Here is a 26,753-nt window from a genome sequence, read left to right on the forward strand (position 1 = left end):
GTGCGTTTGATACTCCCAGTGCCTGAGGTCGGCCCCCACGCCCTGTTGTGACACACACACATAAGCACTACGCCTGCAACACGCTCGTACTCGGGTATGTGCATGGCGCTGTGCCTACTGCGAGCAGCAGCCCAGTTTCACTAAGGCAACGAGGCGAGGATGAGTTGAGCCTGTTTCCCAGGCACTCGCTAAGCGCCCCGCCCCATTCCTCCCTACCCCACCAAGGTCTGTTGGCTCAGGACCAAACTCTTCCCACATCTGTTCACATAGAGGTACCAAAATAGAAGACTGCCAGAAAGAGAGGTGTTTGGTTACACATCACAGATGACTGTCACAAGTCAACTTAGTCAAAGCAATAAAAGTTGCATATCCCAAACTGTTGTGAAACCATGAGCTGTGGACAATGAAACAGGAATTACCTTCCATGATGGGAGGGGGGAAAAAAAAGGTAATACGACATTTTTAAAATCAAGTCTCAATGAGGATATAAATGTGAATATTGTCTGGAGTAAATTTTGAACAGTGGTCTTTACGGACTACCCCCTTTGCCCCCCAAAATTCCAAACAGTTGTCTAAGATGAAATTTTGGGCTAGAATAGGGTGGTTTTGAAATTTATTTCAAAATTCAAATTTACTGCAAAGTTCAAACTCTGCATTCAGGCAGATTATTTGGCAAAATGAACCAGGCTGAATTCCAAGTACCAAATATGAAACCAAATCTGGCATGGGTTCTGTGGATGTAGTAAATGAATTAACTTGTATGTATTCTACTGCCCTCTCATGGGGAAGACGGAGATACACATAACGGTGGTTAGTGCCTTTTTAAGTCTGAGAATAGAATGTTTAATTTAGCAATTTGTATTATTTTGATGACAAGGAAGCCAAGGTAAAATAAAACCAGGTTCTCTGATACTCAGCAAACAGAAGTTCAACTTAAGAAACCAGGAGAGGATTTGCACTAGGCTAGTACAAACATGCTCTCGGGGGCACACCTATGTTTACAGCTACCTGCACAGAATGTGGAAACATGCAGGAATTTGCTTTTAACTCTTTTTTTCATTTGAAACGTCATCAGTTTCTGAGATGTTTCACAAAATGCTCTTTTTCACATTTGTATCCACTTATCCTGTAACTTCGCACTGTGAACTTGAGAGTAGGAATGAGATCTTATTCTTTATACCTTTGCTGTCTAGAATGGTACCTGATACTCAGATGTTTGATCAGTAATTGTTTATTGAATAAGTTGAATGAAGTAAGAGCCCAAACACTAGATGGCAACACAGATGTGTGTAGAAGTGCAGTCTGGGTCACTGGGTTCTACCTGCCCCTGAGGAGCAGACTTAGCGTGGTGTAGTTTTATCGTACAGTGTAGTATAGTATAGTAATACGTTTCTAAAAAGTTACATGTGTATACTATTTTGGTAAGTGAAATCAATTAACATGTACCACTACAGCTGACTATAACTTTGTTAATTATGTCCTTAAAGCTAGGAATCCTTTTGTAAGATAAAGTCTCCATTAAGTATAATGACTCAAGTACAGATTTTCTGCATTGGGGTACCCCTGTTCTGTTTTTGCCTAAAAACCACTCTTCACTTGTATCCTATCAAAAGGACTTTTCAATGTCTGTGTGCCTTAAGCAAGTTTTGTTCCATAAACCTAAAGCCTACATTCTCCCAATAACAAGTCATTTGTATTTTCACCCCACTTTAATAACTGTTTTGTCTCAAAGTCATGGAGACTCTGGAGTCAGACAAGCCTAGGTCCCCGTTTCTACCCCTCACTAGCTGAATCCTTGTGCAGGTTATTAACTTCACTAACCTCAGTTTATTCATATTCCCCCAAATGGAGGTAATAATATCTACTTCATAAAGTTGTGAAAAGAATTAAATAAAATAATGTCAGTGGAACAATATCTAATACAATCCTTGGCTTATACCAGGGATTCAATAACTGGTAACTATTATTATTCACACTCTACAATGAAAATCTCACCCATATTATTATTTGACTTATTTATTTTATTCTCCTGATTTAAGGCCTTCAGCAATTAAATTAAGTTCATAACACCAGGTTTCATAGCGATAGGCCATGCGAATTTGGGCTACATTTGTTCTCCGGATATCATTTCCAGTAGGGCCGTCCTCACGGTAATTGTCGCCCAGAAACATTGCTTTCTCCTATAATAGAAAAGAAAGCAGAATGATTGTTGTCTTTTTTTACCCTGACATAGACAATACTTACATCCTCCACAAAGATTCCTTTCTTATGTTAGCCATGGGCAAAAGGAAAAAATAAACCATTAAAAGCACTCCTCTGGTGCCCCAATATGCATGGTCTGCTGAAAAATCAAGTATAGTTTATTTCCCTTGCCCAAAAGGATGGCCAGAGAGATAGAATAATTCTTTCTAGTTTCCGTCCGTAGTAACCGCATATGATTTGTGGGATAATTTTTTTACGTGTGTTTTTCAACTAATTTTTCAGTATTCAAGTTACCAGATCCTATACTCAGAAGGGCAACCAGTCAAGGACAGGTCTACCTCATGAGAAATGCCACATTGCAGAACACTGTTTCTTGCCACTTCACACATATCGCAGGTACTCAGCTTGAAGACTTGTGCAGCAATGGCGTATTCTTCCATTAGGGGCTCCTTGGGTTATTTATCCACATGAGGCCAAAAAGAAAAGGAAAAGGAATGCATTAAAGGAAATAAGATCCATCCTGCACAAAAAGAATAGTAAAATTCTGCGTGGGAAACAACAGTCCAGCAAAGTATGCTTGTAATGCTTAAGATTCTAGATGCGTACCTTGGTGAAGTGGAATTGCATCGGGTCGTCCGTAGACAGTGAGATCATTAGCCCTTTCTGGAGGAAATCTAAAAAGGGATTTTTGGCATATTCTAGAAATAAGCTGTTGTTACTTAACGGCGACATAGCGATGGGAATCTGGGCTAAGAAAAACAAGTACTGTAACACAGGACTCTGAAAAGGAAAAGTGAAAAAAATATTTAAGGATGTTAAAAAAGGGATACAAACTGGAAATGTTAAAACCTCAATTTTTAGCTTTCAACAAAATGATCACCTGTTCTTTAAATTCCCTAGTAAAGAAGAATAACAATTTTTAAAAGGAAATACTATTTAGAATAAATTTAATTGGGATCATCAATTTTCAGAAGCTTTGCATCAAACCAAATGGTTTGAGTTTCAATTGCCTAAGTTAGATAGTCTGTCTCAGGCCAAAGACTTCACCTTGAAGCAGTTTTTTTTCTCTACAAGAAAGTTCTGATTCTCGCAAGAGGCATTTTAAAACATGCTATAACAAGAAATCTGGCAAAAACTAGTTTAAGGTAAGCCAAACTGCCTCTGAATTAGCCCTGGTCAGAGTTCTAAAACGGAAGTCAGGCCATCGGCATTAATTCATCTCTGCCACCAACTAGCTAGGTAATCTTGAGTAAGTCCCTTTACTTCTCTGGGCCTTTATAAAACAAGCCACACTAAATAATCTCAAAAGTCTTTTTTGCTCTACTTTAATTTGATTCCAGTGTTAATGACTTGTGACAGAATGATAAGGAAAAAAATTATTCTTCTAGCTCCAATATAAAAGTTAATATTAAGACGAGAGCCTCCAACTCACCTTTTTTAAATTCAGGCCATGCGAGATATTATCTGCTGTCATGAACGCTGTCATGAGATGGGTGAGAGCTCCAGCTTCCCCACAGTGAGGTCGGAACAGAAACGTATTCATGCCTCGTTCCCTAGGGAAATGGAACTGCTATAGGAACCACAGGTGACTGACTAGGACCTGGCAACAATTCTGGGCACAGCGTGACTTACAAGAAAATCTGGTAGGAAAACATTAGCACTCGGAAGGGGAGTGGGGCATCCAAAGGATTCAGCAAAACTGGCAATTCTAAATTGTAATCTTAATTCTTCCTAAACACAGACTTTCAAAAAAGAGGCAGAAGAGGGTATGAGGGTATTGAGGAAAGTCAAGATCTGATTAACTGAACAGAAATATCTTCTCTCTCAATAGGAAATTTACTAATATCATCGTGTCATCATTTCTTTTAATCACACATTATGGGGGAAATGTTTCCAGAAAACCCCATTATAATATTCATCTATTTATTCCTTACCCAGATATTTCAAAAAGGATAAAATTGATGTAGTTTTATAATAAATTGCACAATGATTACTGTAAATTCCTAAACTTCCAAAGAAAAGGAACTGTGAAAGTTATTGAAGACTCCAAAATGTCTCTTCCTGACCCTAAATAAATACAGAAACTGAAGAAAAAGTCAAGGGAAAAAAATTTCTGATTTAGACCAATTGGAAGCATCCCAGCAACGCCGTACAGGCCCTTGAACACCTAGGGTACCAGTGTGTGAGCAAAGAGGTGTGTCAGATAGATTCTCCCTCCAGCTCCGGTTCTCATCTACTTACTTTCTCAGGTTGTTGAGCACCATGATGTTTGCATACATGTAGTAGGTATAGTAAGTGTAAGAGGGATTCTTTTCCATTGTCCACTCCTGCGGCTTGGGGCTCTTGGAGGAGAACATGTGGCCACTGTGTTTGGACTCATCATCAACACTGTCAAAGCCAGTAATCTGTCAAGCAAAGTGAGCCACGCAAAGGGTTCAGTCTGGCTTTGGGGTCCCAGCCCTCAGACAAACTTTCATTTCCCAAAGGCAAGGACCAAAGTCAGAGATAAGCACCAGGAATTAATCACAGCTAGGTAGGAGGGCTGGTGCACGGGCAGCAATAGGAAGGTCTAGAGGGTCATGCTTACATGCTTGAGGAAGACGCTGAGGTCTGGGTGAGCCTGGGGATTGATGGTGGCCTCAAACACTGGCATGAAAACGTTCTCCATCATCTTTCCGAAGTGTGGAAGGAAATTCTTGGATCGGAACACATCACTAGAAGCAAGAATGAAGAGAATTTAGGAAGAAAAAGATGTTTAGGACTGATAACCCCAGTATGAGGAAACCAGAGGACCAAATACCATGTTCAGGAAAAGACCTAGTGTATCCATCCCAGGTGCACTCTGGTACATTCTTCTTGGTTACTCATAAAGAAGGATTCAGTTTGGGTTGGGCATAGGAGAGAGAAATTTCTTGCAGGACCACATGCCTCCATCTCTTCTACAGACTCTCTGTGGTAAGAAAACTAAACCTAAGGCCAGATAGAGAATGAGGAGTATAGGAACTATGTCATAAAAGCTTCCGTGATTTATATGTGTGTGGTATACAAGATGGCGAGCATGAAATTGTTATCAAGAACACCTCTGACTGGGATTGGCTCCGTGGCCTAGTGGTTAAGTTTAGCGCACACCACTTAGGCAGCTCGGGTTTGGTTCCTGGACTCGGACCTTCACCTCTCATTGGCGGTCATGCTGTGGTGGCAGCCCACATACAAAATAGAGGAAGATTGGTGCAGTTGTTAGCTTAGGGTGAATCTTCCTCAGCAGAAAAAAAAAGAGGAAGATTGGCAACAGATGTTAGCTCAGGGTGGATCTTCCTCAGCAAAACAAAACAAAACAAAACACCTCTGATATGCTGTAGCCAGGGACAGTCTAACAAACTCATATAGCACTCAATATATGCCGCTCACTCTTGTAAGTCGCCAGAAATATTTAGCTAATTTAATCCTCATAACAACAATAAATTAGGTATCATTATGACTCTGTTTTAAAGGTGACAAAACTAAGGCACAGAGAGATCATGTAACTTGCCAAAGGTCACAGCCAGTAAGTGGCAGAGCCGGGACTCGGGCACAGCCAGCCTAGGTCCAGAGTTCATGTTCATAACCACCGCACTCTACTGCCTCTCTGCCTTAATGTGATTAGACAGGAAGTCAAAAAGTTACTTTTCGGCGAAAGAGACAGCATAAAACTCTTGCATTGTCACAGGGCACACAGAATGTGGAGGCAGATGACCAGAAAATATATAAACATTTAAGTTAGATAAAAGATCAATGGTACTGAAAATCCCTGAGGGCAAAGAATAATTAGCAGGTGGTAATACCCTTGATAAATATTCCTTGATTATGGAGAACTTGAGCACTTGTAGATGAGACAATTGGCAGACAGTGGTAGAGGTTTTGATACACAAAAGCTACATCCCAGGACAAACGAGCATGGGAAAGAACGAACTGAACACAGAGAGGAAGACCAAGAGAAAGAAAATGTGTAGTAAAATGTACATAGTTCTTATTATAGCTAAATTTTAATCTTTTTCAATAAACTATTTTGTGATCTGCCTCAAGTCCTGTGTTTTCAAAAACAAAACAGAAAAAACTTCTGGTTAGAAAACTGAACTGAAATGATCTTCCTAACTCCTGTGTAGGTTCAAGAGTGCTGAACCCAGAGTGGACAAAGCCAGGCACCCAGGAGCCAGTGCTGAGCGCTGCTTTAACAAAGCTTATTTCTGTCAAGATGTGCTGCATATTCCTTGTTTGTGTGGAGGCGGTGAGGCAGGCGGCATGCGTGCGGGCTTTAGGGTTTCTGATGGGCAGGTACATACTAGATTCTGGGGACCTGGATCATCCATGTCATGTTGGGGCAGTGGATGCGGTTGTGAACGAACCACGTGGAGAGTTTGCTCCACTCATCAGGACTGCGGCCATAGATTGACAGGCGGGGCTCAGCGTGCTGGTACTTGGCATCCACCAGGTCTGCACCGACCTCCTGCAAAGCCAAGAGAGGAGTCCACAGCAAGGAATTCCCACAAGTCCCTCAGGGATCTAAACCTGTGGTGTCTAGAGAGAGAGATGGATACTAAGAAGAATAGAGGAAATGTGAAAGGAAGTCGGAGGAAAACTATGAAGGTTAAGATCTAAGGGGACTGAGAGTTAAAGGGAATCTAGTGGGGGTAAAAAAAATGATAGGACATGATGGAGTCTGGAGAGTGAAAAAGTCATACTAAGGATGATGAAATATCCAAGGCACCTGCAAAAGAAATTCAGCTTCTCATATGCCTCCTACCTCCCAAAACACACATCTCCCAATCCTACATGTCATTCCTACTTCCTAATGCTCAGGCGTCATGACGAGGAGGGCAGTTTCTGAACCCAGCTCTTCCTGAACTCCCAAAGCCTGAACGAGCCAGGTCCTAATCCACCCCAAGTCCACACCCTTAGCTTCTCAATCCTAGAAACAGAGGTCTTTTAAAATCGTTACAGTGGACGTTTCAGAAGAAATTCTTTCATTCATTGTAGTGCTTGGCCCCAGGGACAGCACCCTTCCTCTTTCCTTCCTTCCCGCCTTCCTTCCTTCCTTCCTCGATCCTTCCTTCCTTTCCTGCCCCTCCTCAAGAGCCAGGCCAGTACTGTCCATCTGGCTGGTTCCTCCTCACCTTGATGATAGTAGCAAAATATTCTCCATTAATGTAATTGTCTGTCTTCAGGTAGAGGTCTCGTAGTTCACTTGCTCCTACGGGATTGTATTTGTCATTGAACTTGTCAAAACGCTGGAAGGTTTGGCGTCCCTGAATCAGGAAACAGGAGCACAAGTGTATCATTACCAGAGTTGCCCAGACCTAGAGAGCTAGGGAATGGCCATGAGGAACAGGGGCCTAGGGGAAGGGCTTGGGCCCCAAGAATGGATCTGGGACAGTTGACAATGAGTGAACTTCAGAATTATCTGTGGGTGCTTTCAGTCAGCATGGCAAGCCAACACGGTTAGGAGGGCTCTGAGAAGGGAGAGTCTGTAGGAGAAAGGCATCCGGGGTTCTGAGTATCAGAGTGAAAGTGACATTATCTTTTCAACCTACAGCATGAACATCCAGAGAATCAACAGTCAGGTCATAGGGATGCATTTTTATTTTAGCAAAAAGTTCCTTTAGCGTCAGATTTTTCTCCTTGGTGCTATAGACCACTCTGTCAGCATCAATTTGGTAAGATTTCTTAATAAAGCGCAGGAGATGTTTCTGGTTCATGCAAGCAGCTGCATGGATATGGGTGTCCACCTGTGTGTACATTCAGAGAAAGAAAAACCAACAATCAGCCTTAGTTATGATGTCCTGTTAGAGACTATGGTGTCTGCAAATCCCATTGTGGTGGAAGAAAGAAGTAAATATCAGGGGTCTGACCTGACAGCTGGTGGAGGTAGTCCAGCAGAAAAGAACCCACAGCACATTTTAGTGTCCTTTGGGAAAGGTTGGGCTAGATGCAATAATAGTGCCTGCTTCTCTTGGATATCTGTACATCCAATTTACTTCCTACATTTGATCCACACAAAATTCTTGGGGACTTTTATCCACCCCTGAGGCACAACTGGAAGTGAAGTAGCTACCACGGCTTTCAGCTCCAAAGGGAGAAAGGATAGAAATTATGAAGCCATGGCACAGTGATGGCATTTAGGAGTTAGATATTTTTATAAGTACAATTTTATAAGCTGAAGTTTTGAAAGATTAAGTAATTTGTGAAAGTTTACACAGGCAGCTGAGCCAGGATTTGGTCCCAAACCTCTGCTCATATGTTTCCTATTCCCCCTTCCTTACAATCACTTAAATGGTCAGAACACACCTTGAAAATGTTTCTAGTTGATTAGTTTTCCACAATCATTAGCTCACTGGATATTCACAATCCTCCTGTGAGCTAGATTGATCAGACATATTTCCCAATTTTACAAATGAGGCAATTGGAACTCAGAAATATTTAATCACTTCCCTCAATGTCTTACAGTCAGAAAATAGAAGAAAAGGACTAGAAAGAAGATCTTCCAGATCCTAGAAGAGTGGTTTTTGAGATTTTGTTCTTGTTAATTTTGTTGTTGATGATCTTTATAATTTTTTTATGGCAAGAATGTGGTAAACCTTTCCAATATGGAAAACAATAGAAATGGCATTTTAATCTTTTAGACGTAATCTATCTGCTTTCACTAAATTCTACTGAACCTGCAGAAATCTTACATTAATCAGAAAAACAGTATCTTTATTGTCCTGCTTGTGAAATAATTGGGTTCATGTTTTTGCCCAGGAATTACCTCTGAGCAGCGAAAATGTTTACCTTCCTGCAGTTATAAAAATCCCGGTGAGGGTTGTTCTTCAGTTCCTTTAACTCATCCATCTCATTAAGCATCTGATGGACCTGGAACTTTGAGGAGAGGAACTTCAGACGCCGGTGGGTATAGGTCTTACTGTGAAAAATTAAATCACATAATTCTGAAAAATTTCAGACATTTAAGGAAAACAGTCACAATTTGAAAACTATCCGGACCCATATCACTTATAAGAAACAATTATCGGAACGAACATTTCGGTTTACTCTGCAGTTAGTCTGACTTGCAGTTAGTCTCAGCCAGGTGTGTGACTTTGGGTAAATTACTTAACTCATCAAAATCTCAGCTTATAGGCGCCAGCCAGTGGCATAGCGGTTAAGTTCTTGCACTCTGCGTTGGCGGCCGGGGGTTCACTGGTTTGGATCCTGGGCATGGACCTACGCACCACTTATCAAGCCATGCTGCAGCATGTGTCCCACATATAAAGCAGAGGAAGATGGGCTCGGATGTTGGCTCAGGGCCAGTCTTCCTCAGCAAAAAGAGGAGGATTGGTGGCAGATGTTAGCTCAGGGCTAATCTTCCTTAAAAAATAAATAAAATAAAATCTCAGCTTATAAAACTGGAATTGTAAAAATACTCACCTCATAGAATGATTGTGAGGAGTAAAAGAAATAAGGTACTTGAAGGGTTTTACATAGTGTTTGAACATAGCAAGCACTAAATAAATGCATATTCTTACTATCAGTAGTAGTAGTAATAGTAATAATAGTAGTTTAAGTCTCACTAAACACTTACACAGGTCCTTGGGCAATTAATGCAAGTAAAAAATTCATATCATCTAGGAAGTCATCCAGATTTGGGTAAGGAAGTGGCTTAGGCTCATCTTTGCTGGCTGCTGCTGCATTAGGATAGATGTAAACTACACCGTCCTTCATTGTGAGGTAATAATCCAGGTTTTCGGGGAGGTTATCTGTTCGGAAGGGGTCTTCTCCCTTCTTCACAGGAGGGGTAAAGACTTTTTCAATAAAACACAGAGTAATATATCAGCACATAAAAATAACTAAGATATAAAATACTGTAAGATCTCATTCATTTGGAATCCTGTACATCATAGTTGTAATTATCTAGAGCTAAGCTAAAGTTTATTTTTACATTACTTTTCAATGGCGACTAAATTAGTAGTATAAAATAGCTATAATATTTTATCTAGTGTAAGAATGATTTTCAAGTTCTTTAGAAGTACTGTCTACGTAATTGATATGTTACTTACAAATTATTTTATTTATTTACTGAAGTTGGTTATAAAAGTCTTCCTGTCTAGAGCATCTTATTAGCTTACAGGGTAATTGCATAGAAATAAAAGTAAGACTACAGTTAAAAAGTAGAGTTTGGATCTTTTCCTTGTTTAAACCAACCTTCTCTATTAATCTTAATTGAGTGGTTGTTTTTTTAAATAAATTTTACTTTTTAGGTTCACAGCAAGATTGAGCACCAAGTACAGAGTTCCTGTATACCCTTACCCCGACACATGCACGGCCTTCCCTGCTATCAATGTCCCAAACCAGAGTGGTATATTTGTTACAATTGATGAACCTATATTGACACATCATCACCAAAGTCCATAGTTTACCGTAGGTAAACTCTTGGTGGTGTACATTCTGTGGGTTTCAACAAATGTATAATGACATGTATCTACCCTTATAGTATCATACAGAATAGTGTCACTGCCCTAAAAATACTTTGTGCTTCATTTAAAATAGTTTTAATATAAATTGGAATATAAAATAAATTCTTATAAGAAGTATAATTCTTATTGTAATTATATTTCCCATTTTTTAAAGTACATACAATTTCTGCTAAAGGAATTGAGAAGGGGTCATATGGATAAATGTCCCCCTCTTTCCACTGCTGACAATTTCAACCTAAGAAAGCCAAGAACAAATTCCACACTGTCACAGCCTTTAAAGCACTTGTCCTTTTACTTTCAACAAGTATGTGCTCAAGGCATCAGAAAGTCTCCCATTTGCAAGTGACGACTAAGACAGCCAGAGTGAGAAAAATAATATAGAAAGAAAAAGTTTGCACATTTTCTTTTCAAAATTGGGAGATAAGGAACACGAAAGAAGTGAAACAGTATGTTGCTACCTCAAATATCAATTTTTGAATCTCAAATTTTTGAGAGATAAAGTATAGCTTAGGAGAAACCAAGATAAGACAAACATCCTAAATGTCAATATTATAGAATCTCTTATAGCTGTCTTACACAGAATAGCTAAGCCAATGTTATGAGTTACCAAACTAGACACAAGTTTAATATGATTTTAATATTAAAAGAAATTACAGAGAGGAAGTTAATAATATGACAATTTGAAAGTTCAAAAATCTTTAATATTTGCCTTGTCTGAAATTTCAATTGCAAAGTGTTGTCCTAAAGATATAAAGCACCTGCACAAAGATGTTTATGTAGCCTTGCTGGAAATAAACTTTAAAAAGTCAGAAATCTAAGTGCATAAAAATAGGAATTTGTTAAATAAATTACGATACAGTTATACAATAGAAATCTGTGAAATTATTAAAATCTGATTATTAAAATCTGATTATTTTATTAAAGTACTTGACTTTATATAAGGCAGAAAGGAAAAAGTGAGATATGTAAAGAGAGTGCTATGGAAAGTCGAACATGAAGTTTGCTTTTATCCAGATGTCAGAGGAAGGTGGAAAATGATAGTAGTTGTGCTATACTTTGAAAGATGAGGTTGGATCTGGACATTTGGACATACGGTGAAAAAGTGAAGGGAAGGACAGTGCAGGCCCAGAGAACAGCATGGCAGCAGTACGGGGGCAGGAAAATGCTGAACTAAAGGGAGAAAGGAAATGCTTTCAACCAGAACAAAGAGTTTGGAGTAGAGGAGGTAAGTTTATAAATAGGTTGACTGTGCAAGTCCAAAAGTAAATAGATAAATAAAACGTGGGTAGGAGGCCAGATGGTGGCAGGCCTTGAATGCCGGGCTAAAAACTGGACTTAACTTTGTAGGTAAGGGGGAGCAGTCAAAGGTTTTGTCAGGAGAAGGATGTGCTCAGATCTGTGTTTTAATAACTGGCACCAAAGTGAGGATGAACTGAAAAGGAGTGAGATTAGAATTTAGCAGAGTAGTTAGAAAGCGATTACGATAATTTGGACAAGGAGAAATATAAGCCTAAATTAAGGTTTGGGGAAGGGCGAAGAGAGGAGGAGGTTTTGGGAGAGATTGCATGGACTGAATCAAGTGATTGGACATGTGGGCAGGAGACAGAATGGAGCCAAAGACGAGTATGATATTTTTAGACTGGAGTACTTATAATCTAGGGGAATATTGAATATTTAGTAGTTAAACCTAAAGATATAGTCCATACATTATATCAGAACATCGCTTACCTGGATAGAATTGCTCATTTGCCACCCAAGCCTCACCCTCGATGTTCCGCAAGTACTTGGAAGGAGTTTTAGGGAACCTCTGGAACGACTTCTGCATGTATTTCTCCCGTATACACAATGCCCTATACAGACCTTTGCAAACTATTTCAAAATCTTCAACTGTAACCTGGCAAGAAAATTTCAGAATATCAGTCGCTCCTGTGAAAATCCAAGAACTGGGTAAAGCTTGTCTTTGGCACCTCTCCTGGGTGTCGCAGCCCATGCTGAGCCTCACCTGCTTCATCCTTTACTGGGCCCTGGGTCTCCCTCCAGGAGCTGGTCCTGAAGTTTTTCTCACTCTTACATTTCTACCAAAATGTACCTGTTCTACAAGTATTTCCTTACAGTCCTGTGTTTGGTTTTGATTTTTGCTAGATAGTAGTGATTATCTAGCAAATATGATTAAAAGAACCCATTCTAACATTGAAAATCCTTCCTTCCTTCCAGGTAACATATAGACATTTTAAATATGGGCTTCTGAAGACAACATCTCAATTGAAAGACAATGGGACTCTAATTTGAGAATTAAAATCACTTGCTGGTCAGTGAGGGAAATATTTTGGGATGAATAAGGTATCACACATCCCTCAAACTCTGTCATGCATGCATTGCCTTCTGTAGCTATAGATGGATCAGAATGTCATCATGTGAGAAGTCATTCTTTGGATGGCTTTAAGGAGAAATTTGTGCCTAAAAATAGAGAGATTCTAGAGTAAACTTTTCTTGGATCTGCTGGAAATTTCCTAAACTGGTCCATTTCCTCTGCCCCATTTCTGACTCCTGGCTAGGACTGGCATGCCCAAGCAATTATAAGTTGAAATCATTTAATGTCCATCATCAGAGCCCTAAGACTTTCTGGGACCAATGTAAACCTGTTCCCAACAATTTGAGGCCCAGATATTGATCCTAATCAGTTGAACTCTTTTTAAAGACCTGATGACCTTAGCCAAGAGAGTCTGGCACACGAGCTAGGTCTGGGGGTCTGCTTCCAATGGTATGCTTGTTCCTTTGCCACCTAACGGGCCACCAGTCTGTCAGCTCCTTAAGGACAAGAGCTGGATCTTATTTACCTTCTTGTCCTCATCACTTAGCAGACAATGCCTAGCACAGAGTAGGTGTTCAACAAGGACTGATTAACTTGAATCAATTGCCTATCAGGGATTAACAGCCTTGGAAATTTATCCCTAATTCCCCCTTTACCTCTCTGTTCAACTACAAGGGTAAAGACTGATTCGGGTACAGACTACAACCAGGTCGGGTATTGCTTAGCAGCTCAGCCACATTCAGTCAGCAGGTATAGCAACATACTTGGTTCTTCAAAGACTCCAGGTCAAGTTTCAGGTGCCCTCCAGCTTTCATAGGAGGAGCTGCTACTCCCTGACTTCTGTGCACCTTGATTTTCCCTCCCATCTTCTTTCTTTTTATTCTTGTTTTCACTTCTACCAAGCACATAGGTATCAACTTTGTCTCCTAATTTTTATGTTGTTTTGAACTCTGGAGTTCTCCAAACTTTGTTTTCCATGTTACTGTTAAACATCTAATTTCAGTTATTTAGCATCTAAAACTCCTGCCATTTGCAGAGCACCCATATTATCATACAGAAAATAAATAAACAAGAATAGTGTTCATTTCATTGCTCTGTCACTTCTAAATACCTTAAGACTGACTCTAAGTGGGTCAGTTACATGAGAAGGGGGCTTAGGACTAGTCATTAAATCTATATTTGGAAATTGAACTACCATATGACCCAGCAATTCCACTTCTGGGAATATATCCAAAGGTAATAAAAACATTAACTCAAAAAGATATCTGCACCCCGATGTTCACAGCAGTATTATTTATAATAGCCAAGACATGGAAACAACCTAAATGTCCATCGATGGATGAATGGATAAAGAAGTTACAGTATATACATGTGTGTGTGTGTGTATACACACACACACATATATATATATGCACACAATGGAATATTATTCAGCATAAAAAAGAGGATATCCTACCATTTCCAACAACACTTTGAAGGCATTATGCTAAGAGAAATAAGTCAGACAGAGAAAGACAAATACTGTATGACCTAACTTATATGTGGAATCTAAAAAAACCCAAAAACCAAGCTCATAGAAAAAGAAATCAGATTTGTGGTTACCAGAGGTGGGAGGTAGCGGAAGGGGGAATTGGAGGAAGGTTATCAAAAGGTACAAACTTCCAGTTATAAGATAAATAAGTACTAGGATGTAATGTACAACGTGATGACAATAGCTAACAACCGCTGTATGGTATACAGGAAAGTTGTTAAGAGAGTAAATCCTAAGAATTCTTATCATAAGGAGAAAAAAAATTTTTCTTTCTTCTTTTCTTCTTTCTTTTATTTTTATTGTGTCTATATGAGAAGATGGATGTTAGCTGAACCTACTGTGGTAATAACATATGTAAATCAAACCATCATACTGTTCACCTTAAACATACACAGTGACGTGTGTCAATTATTTCTCAACAAAATTGGGAAAAACCCCCTATATTTGGATCATAGGCTGATGGCTAACAGCAGTTTTAAAATCATGCTGATTCTGCAAGTCCATATGGCAGAGATTTATTCATTGACCAACTGTTCTGGATAGGACAAGCAGGTCAAGTTGTTTGTGACATGAGTTTTCTATCTCCGTGGCATACTAGAGTCTGTTCCAAGCATTAATCTACTGTGTAAGCATCTGCAATGAAATTGGAGAGGACAGTCAGTCAAAAAACAATAGCCCCATTCGAATTTTCTAACTCCTTTCTCATTTTCCTTCTTTTCTCTGGTCTCTCCATTCTTCTTTTCTCTTCTCAAACTCTTTCTCCAGATTTGTTTTCTATGATTACTTTATGAACCTGCAGCCCTTCTCTCTCTTCTAGGTCTGCCCTGGATCTTTCTGTTCCCAAAAGCCCCGTGTGCCTCCCTGAGGTTCCCTTTCCTGCTTTATGATGCCCTCAGCGAGACTAGTCCACCTGCTGATCTCTTTGTTTTTTTTTGTCAAAATCTGTTCTCTGTATTCTGTAACACATACATCTCATTGTGCTGCATATTCTCTATGTGCAAGCAAATGAGATAAAGGAGGAGAAATTATGTGGGAAGATAAAAGCAAAACAGAAATATAAGTCATAGTATATGGGTATTGAAATGCAATAATGAAGTATAACAAAGCACAGGTGAGCTAACACCTTCCTCAAAAGGAAGGGGAGGAAGGTAAGAAGCTGAAACAACCAAGCAGCTATATCTGAGGGGCAAGGAGCAACTCACCCCAGAGGCATAATCACCAGTGATCTGCACTCTCTGAAAATCAGGCACGGTCTGGTAGGTTGGAGACGAGGAAATGTATTCATCAATGTGGGACAGTTTGGCGGAAGATGTTTCAGTGTGTGGAACAGACAAATTAACGGTCTTCCGTCCGCGGAAACGCTTTTTTCTGGGTTTGAAATTACAAAATAAAAGGAGTTAACTTTATCATCATTGGGAGTTTCATTGTGATAAACTGATGTTTCACTATACAATTTCATTTTGAGGACAAAAAGTGAAAATTAAATGTGGGCTGGGTGTCAGAAACAGGATCCAACCATGTGGGAGGAGATATCACATGACAATGTTTCCTTCTTCCTGGTTTACTTTGGAACAGTTGCCTTAGGGAACATACTAGAAGGCTTTTGGCATGGCATTGTTCTTCACAGACCATCCACTCCTAGAAGCATAAATGTCAGTTACTACCTATGTCATTTTGTGCATGTTCCCTAAACTCTGTGAGATTCTGTCTCCCCATCTGAAAAAATGGTGTAATAATGTCTACCTTTTAGGATTTCTGTGAAACTTAATGTATATAAAATGCCTAGCGCAGTATCTGGAACTTACAAGTTGCTTAATCAATACTACTGCCTCGAATAAACAAGTATTTATTGAGTTTCTACTGTGATCCAAGCCCTATGTTAAGTCTATGGGGAATGCCAAAGAAGATGGATTGTTGTTCTTTCCTTAAAGACATAAAACCAAGAAAGAGACAGCAGAATGATCATTTTCCCGTGAAGCTGGTGGGGAGGGGGGAGTGCTGTGAGGAGGGGAGTCCAGGTAAGTGGTCAGAATAAGTTTGAGGAGTAATCGTGGCAGATAGTGACAGATAGTGGGTACTATAGTAGTTCAAATAAGGGAAAATAGACTTTGTGGAGAGAGCTCTATGAAGGCTGCTCAGGGGAGGCAGTAATTATACATCATAGATGTAGGATGGCCAGGCATGAGGGCAGAAATAGAAGGCTCTATCCCTGAGGCCTGGAGGAGATCAGGCTGGCTGGGGGACAGGATTCATGTCAAGGAGCACAATGCTAAGTTTGGCCAAGGATGGAGTCTGAAGACGAGGCTCTTGAGTTCCAGTTTCTATACTTATCATGTGTAAGTTGAGTATGTGCCCAGCACCCAGCAGCCCACTTTCTTTGGGACAATTGCATAGTAGCTCACGTCCTCTTGCTTGGGTGGATAGGGAGGCTTTGACTAAAGGGAGATGTGGATGAGGATAGGAGGTCCACAGCTTTCTTCTTTTTTAGTCATTGTTACCCTGCCCTGGCATATACAGTGTGGAGGAGGGAAGAATTTTCAACTCTGGCAATTTTTCCTCCAAGTTGAACCATCATTCACTCAGACTGAACCATCTGCTCTGAATTTCCCCTTGTGTCCCAATGTACTAAGCATTCCCCTTAAACAACTTACCTCTTGCCTTCTGAAGAGGCGGATAGAATCTCCTGGTGGAATGCATGGGCTTGCATCTCATAATGAGAAATTGGACAGATTTCATCCACATCAAAGGGGGAAATCTCATGACGTCCACCCTCATCTTTGACTTCAGAGGCAAACACTTTTTCAGCAAAGCTACGAATTTCATCATCAATTTCTAAAAGAGGCGTTCATGTGTTAGTATTCAAGTCCTTTCTCAGAAGTCATCCAAGAGTTTCGGCTGTGTGTAAGGCACAGTGCTAAGGATTGCCCTGGGTACACGGCTCCCCTGCCCTCCAACCAGCGTCCCAGAAACTTGATGGAGCTCAATGCCTGCTCTCTTTTTAGTGGGTTTCTGAGTAGGGCGCTTGGAAATCCGTTCTCTGAAATACAGGTCAGATTCCTACAGCACATTTCAGGCGGGTCGAAAGATGGGATTGGGCTCTTGCAGGGCTAGCACTTAATGTAAGATCACCTATTTGTGGCAGGGCTAAGTTTGATTTCATAGTAACCGTTCAACATAGTCCTTCCCATTAGGTTGGTGGAATTTTCCTGATGGTTTTGGAGATTTGGATAGAGATGTTGGTCCTTGGAATTTTTCTTCCTAAAGAGAACCAGTGATCTAAGTATTTCTGAGAAATAAATGTGTACTTTAGGGCCTTTCTTCCTCACGGGACAGATACTGTATTTCTCTCACACATCACAATCTCGTTTTCTTCAAATCTTGACAACTTGATGTGTGGAGGAAGAGAACCACTAAAATTTACTACCCAGTGTTTGGAGTGTTTCTTGTGGACATGTAGCCTTTCATAATGAATGACCCCTGGAAAGCCAATTTTATTTTCATATGCCTCAATTTTCCGTTCTTAAAATGAAGGGAGGGGTGACTTTTAGCTTGGCAATGAACATCCCCAAGATCCTCGGGATATAAGAGAACCAGTTTCATCATATAGGGTGGTGATGGCCATCAAGTATCTGCTTTTCTGTTAAGTTCCACTGTATTTTCCAGATACCCAATTGTTTCCATCTGAATAGTCATTACCTCCAGTACTTCTAATCTCTTAGTATTTCCAGAAGATAGCAAATAATGAGAATGGCAAACAGCTGGCTATTTGGAGCAACAGAAAAAGACAGAAATATTCTTCACATAATGACAGAACAAACTGCAAGCAGAGAGAAAGTCCTCCTCACTCCCACCCCATCAACGTTTATACAGGCCTCCAAAATGCCAGATTTTCAATTCTAACTTAAGTAAGCATAATGTGTTCAAGTAGCTGTTCTGCACTTACCAACTCCTTCATCTTCCTCTGTTTCAGTTTCTTTATCTATAAAGTGGGAATACAAATACCTACCAAACCTCACTCACAAGGCTGTTGTGACATTAAGTGAGATAACGTACATGGAAATGCTTTAACGAAAATAAACCATCAGATTAAACTGAATCATATAATTTGGTAGCATCGGTCAGACAGATATTTGGTATTTGGGGTTAGCTTTGGGCTATTAAGGAAATGATAGGTGATATGACTTAGTAAAGGCTGAAGCATACATTGGAAATGATAGTAATTGATTCATAACTTCACCAACACTAACAGTCAGGTCAGCCAGTTTTCAAAACCTGGCTTGTCACAGCACAGCTAACTGAGAAGCCCAGCCCACTATGCTGGCTGAACTTCACACATTCATTTGTCTCATTAAACTCAAGCACTTCCTGAAACTGAAAAGCACCTTTGGATGCTATGAGTAGTTCTTTGGCAAGCACCATGATCTATGAAGGAACAAATGGGACACTAAGTAGGTACATTTGACGGCCTGAGAATGCCTTTCCACACCACAGCCAATTGATCCCCAGAAATAGTATCATTCCTCCCCGAGCATCACAAGCAAGCACATGCACTTGAGGATAAATGGCAAGCAGAAGCTAGAAGAGACATCATGCACCACAAAGGGCAAATGGAAATAGGCCAGTTGGTGATGATGATGAGGAGGAGGAAGAGGATGAGGATGAAGATGAGGATGCAACTGGTTGTCACTCTAGATCTGCAGCAATGCTGTTGGAGGCCTCAGGAAGGAGAGTATGGAAACGGATGCCCAGGAACCAAATCCTGCTTGCTTGAAACCTAGCTTCCAGAACAAGCATGCCTTACCCAGGACTGCACATTTCTATTTGTTTCCTATTTTTAAACATTATTGTTTTTACTAAGGTTGTATCTCCATTGGCCACTATAGACAGTTGAAAAGTAGAAAAGCTACTCCCAAGAAGTAGTTTACATGATGACCCAAAATTATATGCTTGATATTTCCTTCCATTGAACCAACCAGTTGTTTTGACTTCATGCAATCACAGCTGAAATTTGACTCCGAATTCAAGAGCTTTGCCTTTTAAAAATACTTCAGAGAGTGGTAATGATTATGGAAAGGAAAGAGTGAGACTGGTATTTCAAAAGATGAGTAGATAAGATTTGGTGACAACCTGTATTCGTGGTTGAATTCAAGGAAAGATGACTCCCTTGGGTTTGTATAGCTAATTGCTGAGTTCTTTTTTGAACATATGATGTTTGAGATAATGGAGCATCTGAGTGGAAATGTCTTGAGGATAGGACATCTGCACTTAGATAGAGAATAGAAACAAGAAGTAGAGTGGTGAAGAAGAAAGAACACTGGATTAGAAGTGAGCAAAATTGTCTGTGACAGCTGGGTGGCCCTGGGCAAACCACATAATCACTGGGAGCCTCGGTATTCATCATCATAAAAGGGGAATGTTAATAATAATAATATCAACTTCAGAGAGTTGTTATAAAGATTAAACAAGAAATACCGTAAAAACTCCACAGCACTATCCAGAAGTTGGGGGTTATCATTATTAACATAGGAAATGCAAGACTCTTGAGAAAAGGAATATCATGCTTGCTTCTTCACCCAACAGATCCAGAAAAGCATGCTTATTTCTCAGCAGTGCTTTATTAATATGTAGAAAAGACAGGTTGTAGGCTTTCCATCTGCCACATCGTATCTCATAGAGGAGCTCAGAGGCAGACTTACTATCAGTCAGCTAAAGGACAAGAATAATTTGAGACCGAGGATACATTTAGTTACAATTTTATCTAAAATGGGTTTTTAAAATATCTGATCATAAAAGCTCACCATGAAATTTTTTGCATTGGAGTTGAGGGCAAGACTAAACAGATCCCTTTGGCTAATCTGTCTAAAGGAGAAGATTGTTTTATTTCAAAATATCAAATGAATGCCCTGTGAGGTTCTCTTTAAAAAATGGATTTTTTTTGGAGTCCAGAAAATCCATGACTTCATTTGCTATGCTATCAGATATCCATGGTCATTATTAATCTTTGTTGGCTTTCAATGGTATCATTTAATAAACACTGCTGAAAAATACCCACGTTTCTGAGTTAAAGAATAGTATCATTTTCTTAATTGATACTTTAGCAAATGGCAGGAAAAATAGTCCAAAATACTCACGTTTTTCTTCAGCTGTATGAAGTAAAATAAAACAAGATAAAATATATGAACAACTTTCAGAAATGATAGTGGCTATGAATCAGGGCTTTGGGATGGAAATATGTAGATTGGTACAAGAAAGGAGTGTGGTGGAATGTGTTATTACAACTCATTCTTACATTTATCTGCAATTTGCTGCTGTCAGAAAACCCTGGGAATATCTTCATTATACTTCTCTTCATTTTCTTTTCTTTTTTTTCCCTTCTTCTCTCCAAAGCACCCCCGTACATAGTTGTGTATTTTTAGTTGTGGATCCTTCTCACTGTGGCATGTGGGATGCTGCCTCAGCATGGCTTGATGAGTGGTGCTAGGTCCGTGCACAGGATTCCAATCAGTGAAACCCTGGGCCGCCAAAGCAGAGCGACGCAAACTTAACCACTCAGCCAGGGGCCAGCCCCTTTCTTTTCCTCTCTAATATGTCTGTTTAAATTTATGTTTATAATCTTAAAGAGGTACTCTGTAAATGTGATTTTTAAAAAACCTGATCAAGAGACCTGTAAATTCTCACACAATGTTGGTAGCAGGTAAACAGCTCATTTGGTAAACAATTTAGTAACACCTACCCGACAGCCATTTCTGACAATCTATTCTGCAGAAATAATCCTTAAACACAGAAAATCTTGAGGTGCAAATATTATCATTGGAGCATATTTATACTTATAAAAAACTGTAAAGAACCTAAGGGGTTAGTTAAGAAAATTAGATTATTATACAGCCATTTTAAATGATTTTTCTTTTTAAAGACTGGCACCTGAGCTAACATCTGTTGCCAATCTTCTTTTTTTCCCCCTCTTCTTCTCCCCAAAGCCCTCCAGTACATAGTTGCATATTCTAGTTGCAGGTCCTTCTGGTTCTGCTATGTGGGACACTGTCTCAGCCTGGCCCGATGAGTGGTGCCATGTTGGCACCCAGGATCTGAACCGGTGAAACCCCGGGCTGCTGGCGTGGAGCCCTTGAACTTAACCACTCAGCCAGGGGCTGGCCCCTACAATGATGTTTAAGAAGACTTTGGAATACCATGGTAAAATGATTATTATAATGTTAAACAAAAAAAAGCACAGGATATAAAATAACATAATATAATCACAACTGTGTTTTTAAAAAAATTCTTTAATTTTGCATGGAAAATAGATTGAAAAGAAAAACACTAAAATATTAAAAATGGATATCTTTGGATGATGGACTGTGGTTATTATTTATTACTATTTTCCTAAATTATCCAGTTTCTCTAAATGAGTGTTTATTACTTTTATTTTTTGGTTCAATTTATCTTTATTTCATGTGAAACGTATTACTTTTATAGTGAAAAAGACATAACTTATTATTTAAAAAATTACTCTGTGTACAAAGCTGGATTGTGAACCATCAGAATACACAGATTGGGTTAATACTTCCATTACGCTCACGATTTTCAGCCAATACTATAGCCAGAGACGTTGTAGAGGACCCTTCTCAGAAGTGTGGCAGCACAGGTTTCCTCTGGACTAGCAGAGTAATCATTAAATATCTGACCCAGTTCTCTGCTGGGATCGTGCTACCACATGATTCAGTTTTAGAAAATTATCTCCCTCCCCAAACTGAAAACATAAAAACCTTGAAAACCTTGTCTTGCCTCTTCCTGAAACGTATTATTAAAGCTACCATGAATCCTAAATAAGGGATTACCAGAGCTGACAGGATAGTTAAAGGAATGGTTGCATATTAAACAAATCGAGCTCTCCGAACAGTTTTGCACACCTACCTGCAAGTTTCAAGAGAGGCATTGTTGCTGGGATCCTTGATTCTAGGATAGCACAGTAGAAAGGGAGAGAGGAGACTGCAGAGATGACCGACAGACACTATGAAAGGTCCTGACATTCATTTTATTATTTTGCTTGCCCCTGTAATCTGACCCTTCTCTGCTAAAAGGAGAGAGACGAGCTTTAGACCTATTTATAGCTTTAGGCAATTGACAGTGAAAAGCAGGTGAAGACTTCAGTCTTTACCCTGGGATTTTAGAAAAGATATTTGTGGTAGGCTAGGAATTGCATTTCAGTACTCTCTAAATCTTCCTACGGATTGGATTATCTTCAAGTGCAGTTTTCTTGCATGACTTGACCACTGATGATTATTTTCCACGCTCGAGAAATACAAGGAAGTCTTCCAGGGGCTGGACAGTCGCAGCCCTCAGGATCTCAGTCATGAGAACAGTTTTCTGTGGTTGCTGAATATGCTGGTTTATTCATCAAGCTCTCAACACGCACACGCATACACACACGGAAGTTTTCATTAGAAATAGCCCTGACTTAGCAGAAATTCACGTGACAGGATTTATTTAATGAATTAAGTAGTAAATTTACTCCAAATCTTACAGATATGCAACTGCCATCCAGAGTGCTCAGAGACCTTACTCTACGTATTGTTATAAAAAGAATAATGTCTTTCTTTTGTATAACATTTTATAGTATACAAAGCACGTTCCAAACATTATCTATTTGATCCTAATCGCAATGCTGTAAGTCGGGTAGCACCTTCTCCCTGCTTCCCAAGTGAGAAAACTGGGGCTCTGAGAAGTGAAGTATCTTGCCCGAAGTCAGTCTGCTCGAAAATGACAAAGCCAAGACTCTCTGGAACAAAATTTCATACTCTTTCTGCAATAACGTAGAGTCTTAGTCATGGCTAGGTACGTGATAATTACTGTTAGGTAAAGAAAGTACTCTGCTAGGCTCAGCAGAATTTATAAGTTGTAACAGTTTATACTAAAGACAGTGGCACTAGGTTGAAGCTTCAGATCTGGAACAGAATTATGGGCATAGACCGAATGATCTTTTTACTATTAGCTATTTCCTGTTGAAAATTAGGATAAGTCTCTTTGTTGGCAAAAACTGAATGTTTTACTGCTTAGCTTAATGGCCATCATTTCCTTTCAATCAACAATATTGGGATACATTACAAAGGAGTTACTGAACCAAAATATTTGTTTATTCTTTTCCAGCTCCTTTTTGTGACATTTCCACTTGGATTTCCCAATAATACCTATAAATTGATATGTCCAAACCAAACATTTTCCTCCCAAAACCTGCTTCTCCTACAATGATTCTTATCTTTAGATGTTTCCCTCCAATTTTGCCATCTCATTTGTGGCAGATACCCTAGTTGTCTACTCAAAAGTCATTTTTCCTTTCTTTTGTATTAACAAAACCTTTTTGGTTTGCGTACTAAGGTGTTCAGCCAAAAAACTATATTTGCTAGACTTCCTGGCAGCTAGAAGTGGCCGCATGACACAATCTGGCCAAAGGGAAATAAGCAGAATTGCTGGATGGGATGTCTGGAAAAGCTCTTCTATTATTTTTTTAATTTTATTTATTTTTTAATTTTGGCGGGGAATGTCCACATACACTTTTACTATCTGTGTTCCATGTGGTTACACTAGTTCTCGTCTTCCTCCTCCCCTTGGTAAATCTCTTTTAGGAGAGACCAACTCAGCTGGCATATGTTTTGCCCTTTGCCCTTCTTCCTGCCTGGAATAAGGAAATATCTGAGTAGGGTGGGTGCAAACCAACCAGTGTTGTAAGAGAAGTGGCAAGCAGGACAAAAGCCACATGTGAGGAATGACGGAGTAGAAAGAAAAAGCCAGGGTCTCTGACGGCATCCTGAAGCCATATTAGCCCTGGACTGCCCATCTCCAGACACCCTAATATATAAGAAAAATAAATTTGTTTCAGCCACTGATTAGTCAGGTGTTTTGTTACCAGCAGCCAGTGTCATTCTAACTAGGTCATTAGTTACCTCAAATTCAGATGATTGCAATAGATTTCTAATTATTTTTCTCTGCCTCCAATCCATATTGCAAAATACGGCCAGATCAAATCCTCTTGAAACACAACTTTGATCATTATATTCTCATTTCAAAAATAGTCACTGACTCCTCATTCATTGTTTCAACAAACACTTCTTGGGCACGTAAGGAGACCAAGCTGAACTGGTTAAGGTCAGTTAGATCTCCGTTCTAATTCTATCTCCTCCTACTACAAGCTGTGTGGCCTCAACTTTGAAAACCTAACCAAGCACTGTCCTGAGCAGTGGCATATAATGAGCAAGAAAGACAAGGCCTCTGCTTATATTCTAATGGGCAATACACACAGTAAGATAATTTCAGGGAGAAATAGGTGTTATGAAGAAAACAAAACAAGGTGATTTCTAATGAGGAGAGATGATTCTCAGCCCATTCTATAACCGAGGGCAGGAATAGACCTCTTCTCAGAACTGTTTAGACTAGTAGCATAGATTTTTAGATACCTTATGCAAATTTCTACCGGATCATCAAGGACTCTATCCATATGAATGGCATAATGCACTTTTAGAAAATAACCCACTCTCCCCTCAAAATAACTTGAGAACTTCTTGAATAAATTTCCATGTGACCATGGAGCACTACAGAGAAAACAAATTCCTCAAATCTATGGGATCATCCTAGCTACTTCATGCTCTTATCTTATTGGTGCCCCCAAAACTCAAATGCTTATATACCACCCATTTCAGGACCCAAACTCTTTTTCATAAGTGCACTATTTTCAAGAATCCATGACCCACTTGTAGAATTGCAATTAGTTCAGTATGGTTGGGACTGAAGGATAGAGTTCGAGAAAATGCATGGTAAGAGACAGGGAAGAAAGAGAGGTAGAAATCATAACATGCTAAGAGTTTTGAATTTAATCATTATAGCACCAAGAAACCATTGAAGAGTTCTCAAAAATGGAGTGAAAGTAATAATAATAATAATAATAATAATAAATAAACCCATTTTGACCATGTATCTTATACCAATTACCCTACATTTATCTCATTTAATCTTCACAACATTTCTATGGGGTAGATATTATTATTACCTTCATTTTTCAAACAAAGTAACTGAGGCTCAGACATATGAAGTGATCATCTGTAGTTACACAATTAATAAGTGGCGGAGTCAAGGGCCGGCTCCATGGCCAAGTGGTTAAGTTCATGCACTCCACTTAGGCTGCCTGGGGTTACACAGGTTTGGATCCTGGGGGTGGACATGGCACCACTCATCAAGCCATGCTGAGGTGGCATCCCACATAGCACAGCCAGAAGGACCTACGACAAGAATATACAACTGTGTACTAGGAGGCTATGAGGGGAAGAGGAAGAAGGAAAAAAGAAGGTTGGCAACAGATGTTAGCTCAGGTGCCCATCTTCAAAAAAAGAGAAAAAACAGAAGTGGTAGAGTCAGGATTTGAACCTAGAGTCATCTTAAGCTGAAGACTGTGTTCTTTACTTCCTCATCATACTGCCTCTTATATGGTCTGTTTGCATTTTAGTAAATCCCTTTGGCCACAGCAGGGTTAGGAGGGGAGAAAAGCTGGAGGAAGGAAGACCAGTTAGAAGACCATTTTGAAAACCTTAAAGTTAAAGGTGATGAAGGCTTAAACTGAGACAATCACTGTAGAATTAGAGTGGAAGTGACAGATATGACATATTTTGAAAACAGGATTATCAAATCACAAATTAGACGTGAGGAGTAATGTAAAAGGAGTTGTTGAGAATAGGTCTCAAATTTCCTTGTGAGTGATTTGTAAGAAAGTCATGCCACTCACTAAAGTAAACAAGGCAAGAGGATAGACAGAATTAAAGCCAAAGCCAATGTATTTGGCTTAACTCATCAAAGTGGAAATGTCCAGGAAGCAGTTGGACGTTTGGCTCTGAAGCTCAGGAGAAAATCCTGAGCTGGAGGTAGATTTGAGGGTCATTAGAAGTGATCTTGGCTGAAACTCTGATAATCAGTTATATCACTTGGAGAAAAGGTGTGGAGAGAATAGCAGATAGATTCTTAAGAAAAACTCATAGTTGGGGTTGGTTGTAGAAAGGAGTCCACAAAGAGAAAGAGAGAAAATGATGGGAGAAGAAGGAAGAGAACTAGGAAATACTGTATCATGGAAACTATGGGAGAAAAGCAATCTGAAACTGAGTCACAGGGTTAAATGCTGTGAGACTTCTTGAGAGGACAAAAACAGTCCATAGGCTTTGCCAATTAGGAAGGTTGGTGATCGCTGTTG

At 39.6% G+C, this 26,753-nt stretch overlaps 1 protein-coding gene across 1 annotated transcript; it reads right to left on the reverse strand.

The window, feature by feature from the left end:
* Positions 1-2,012: 2,012 nt before the first annotated feature.
* Positions 2,013-22,568, reverse strand: AMPD1 (adenosine monophosphate deaminase 1). The gene is made up of 16 exons (XM_046645569.1): positions 22,439-22,568; positions 20,659-20,670; positions 17,179-17,359; positions 15,730-15,895; positions 12,414-12,579; positions 9,794-10,013; positions 9,007-9,136; positions 7,770-7,964; positions 7,353-7,484; positions 6,522-6,685; positions 4,790-4,916; positions 4,444-4,607; positions 3,635-3,755; positions 2,809-2,982; positions 2,541-2,651; positions 2,013-2,180 (listed from the first exon to the last, which is right to left on the reverse strand). The coding sequence occupies exons 1-16, from the start codon at positions 22,458-22,460 to the stop codon at positions 2,022-2,024; spliced, it is 2,244 nt and encodes a 747-aa protein (XP_046501525.1). The 5' UTR covers positions 22,461-22,568; the 3' UTR covers positions 2,013-2,021.
* Positions 22,569-26,753: the final 4,185 nt, after the last annotated feature.

The sequence above is a fragment of the Equus quagga genome, chromosome 18 (assembly GCF_021613505.1).
Source record: "Equus quagga isolate Etosha38 chromosome 18, UCLA_HA_Equagga_1.0, whole genome shotgun sequence".
NCBI lineage: Eukaryota > Metazoa > Chordata > Mammalia > Perissodactyla > Equidae > Equus > Equus quagga.

Coding starts and splice junctions, on each gene's coding strand:
- AMPD1 (XM_046645569.1), bottom strand. CDS start 22,460: ATGCCTCTCTTGAAACTTGCAG. Junction 10,014..12,413: donor AAATGAGCAATTCTATCCAG/GTAAGCGATGTT, acceptor TTATTGAAAAAG/TCTTTACCCCTCCTGTGAAG. Junction 6,686..7,352: donor ATTTTGCTACTATCATCAAG/GTGAGGAGGAAC, acceptor TTGGCTTTGCAG/GAGGTCGGTGCAGACCTGGT.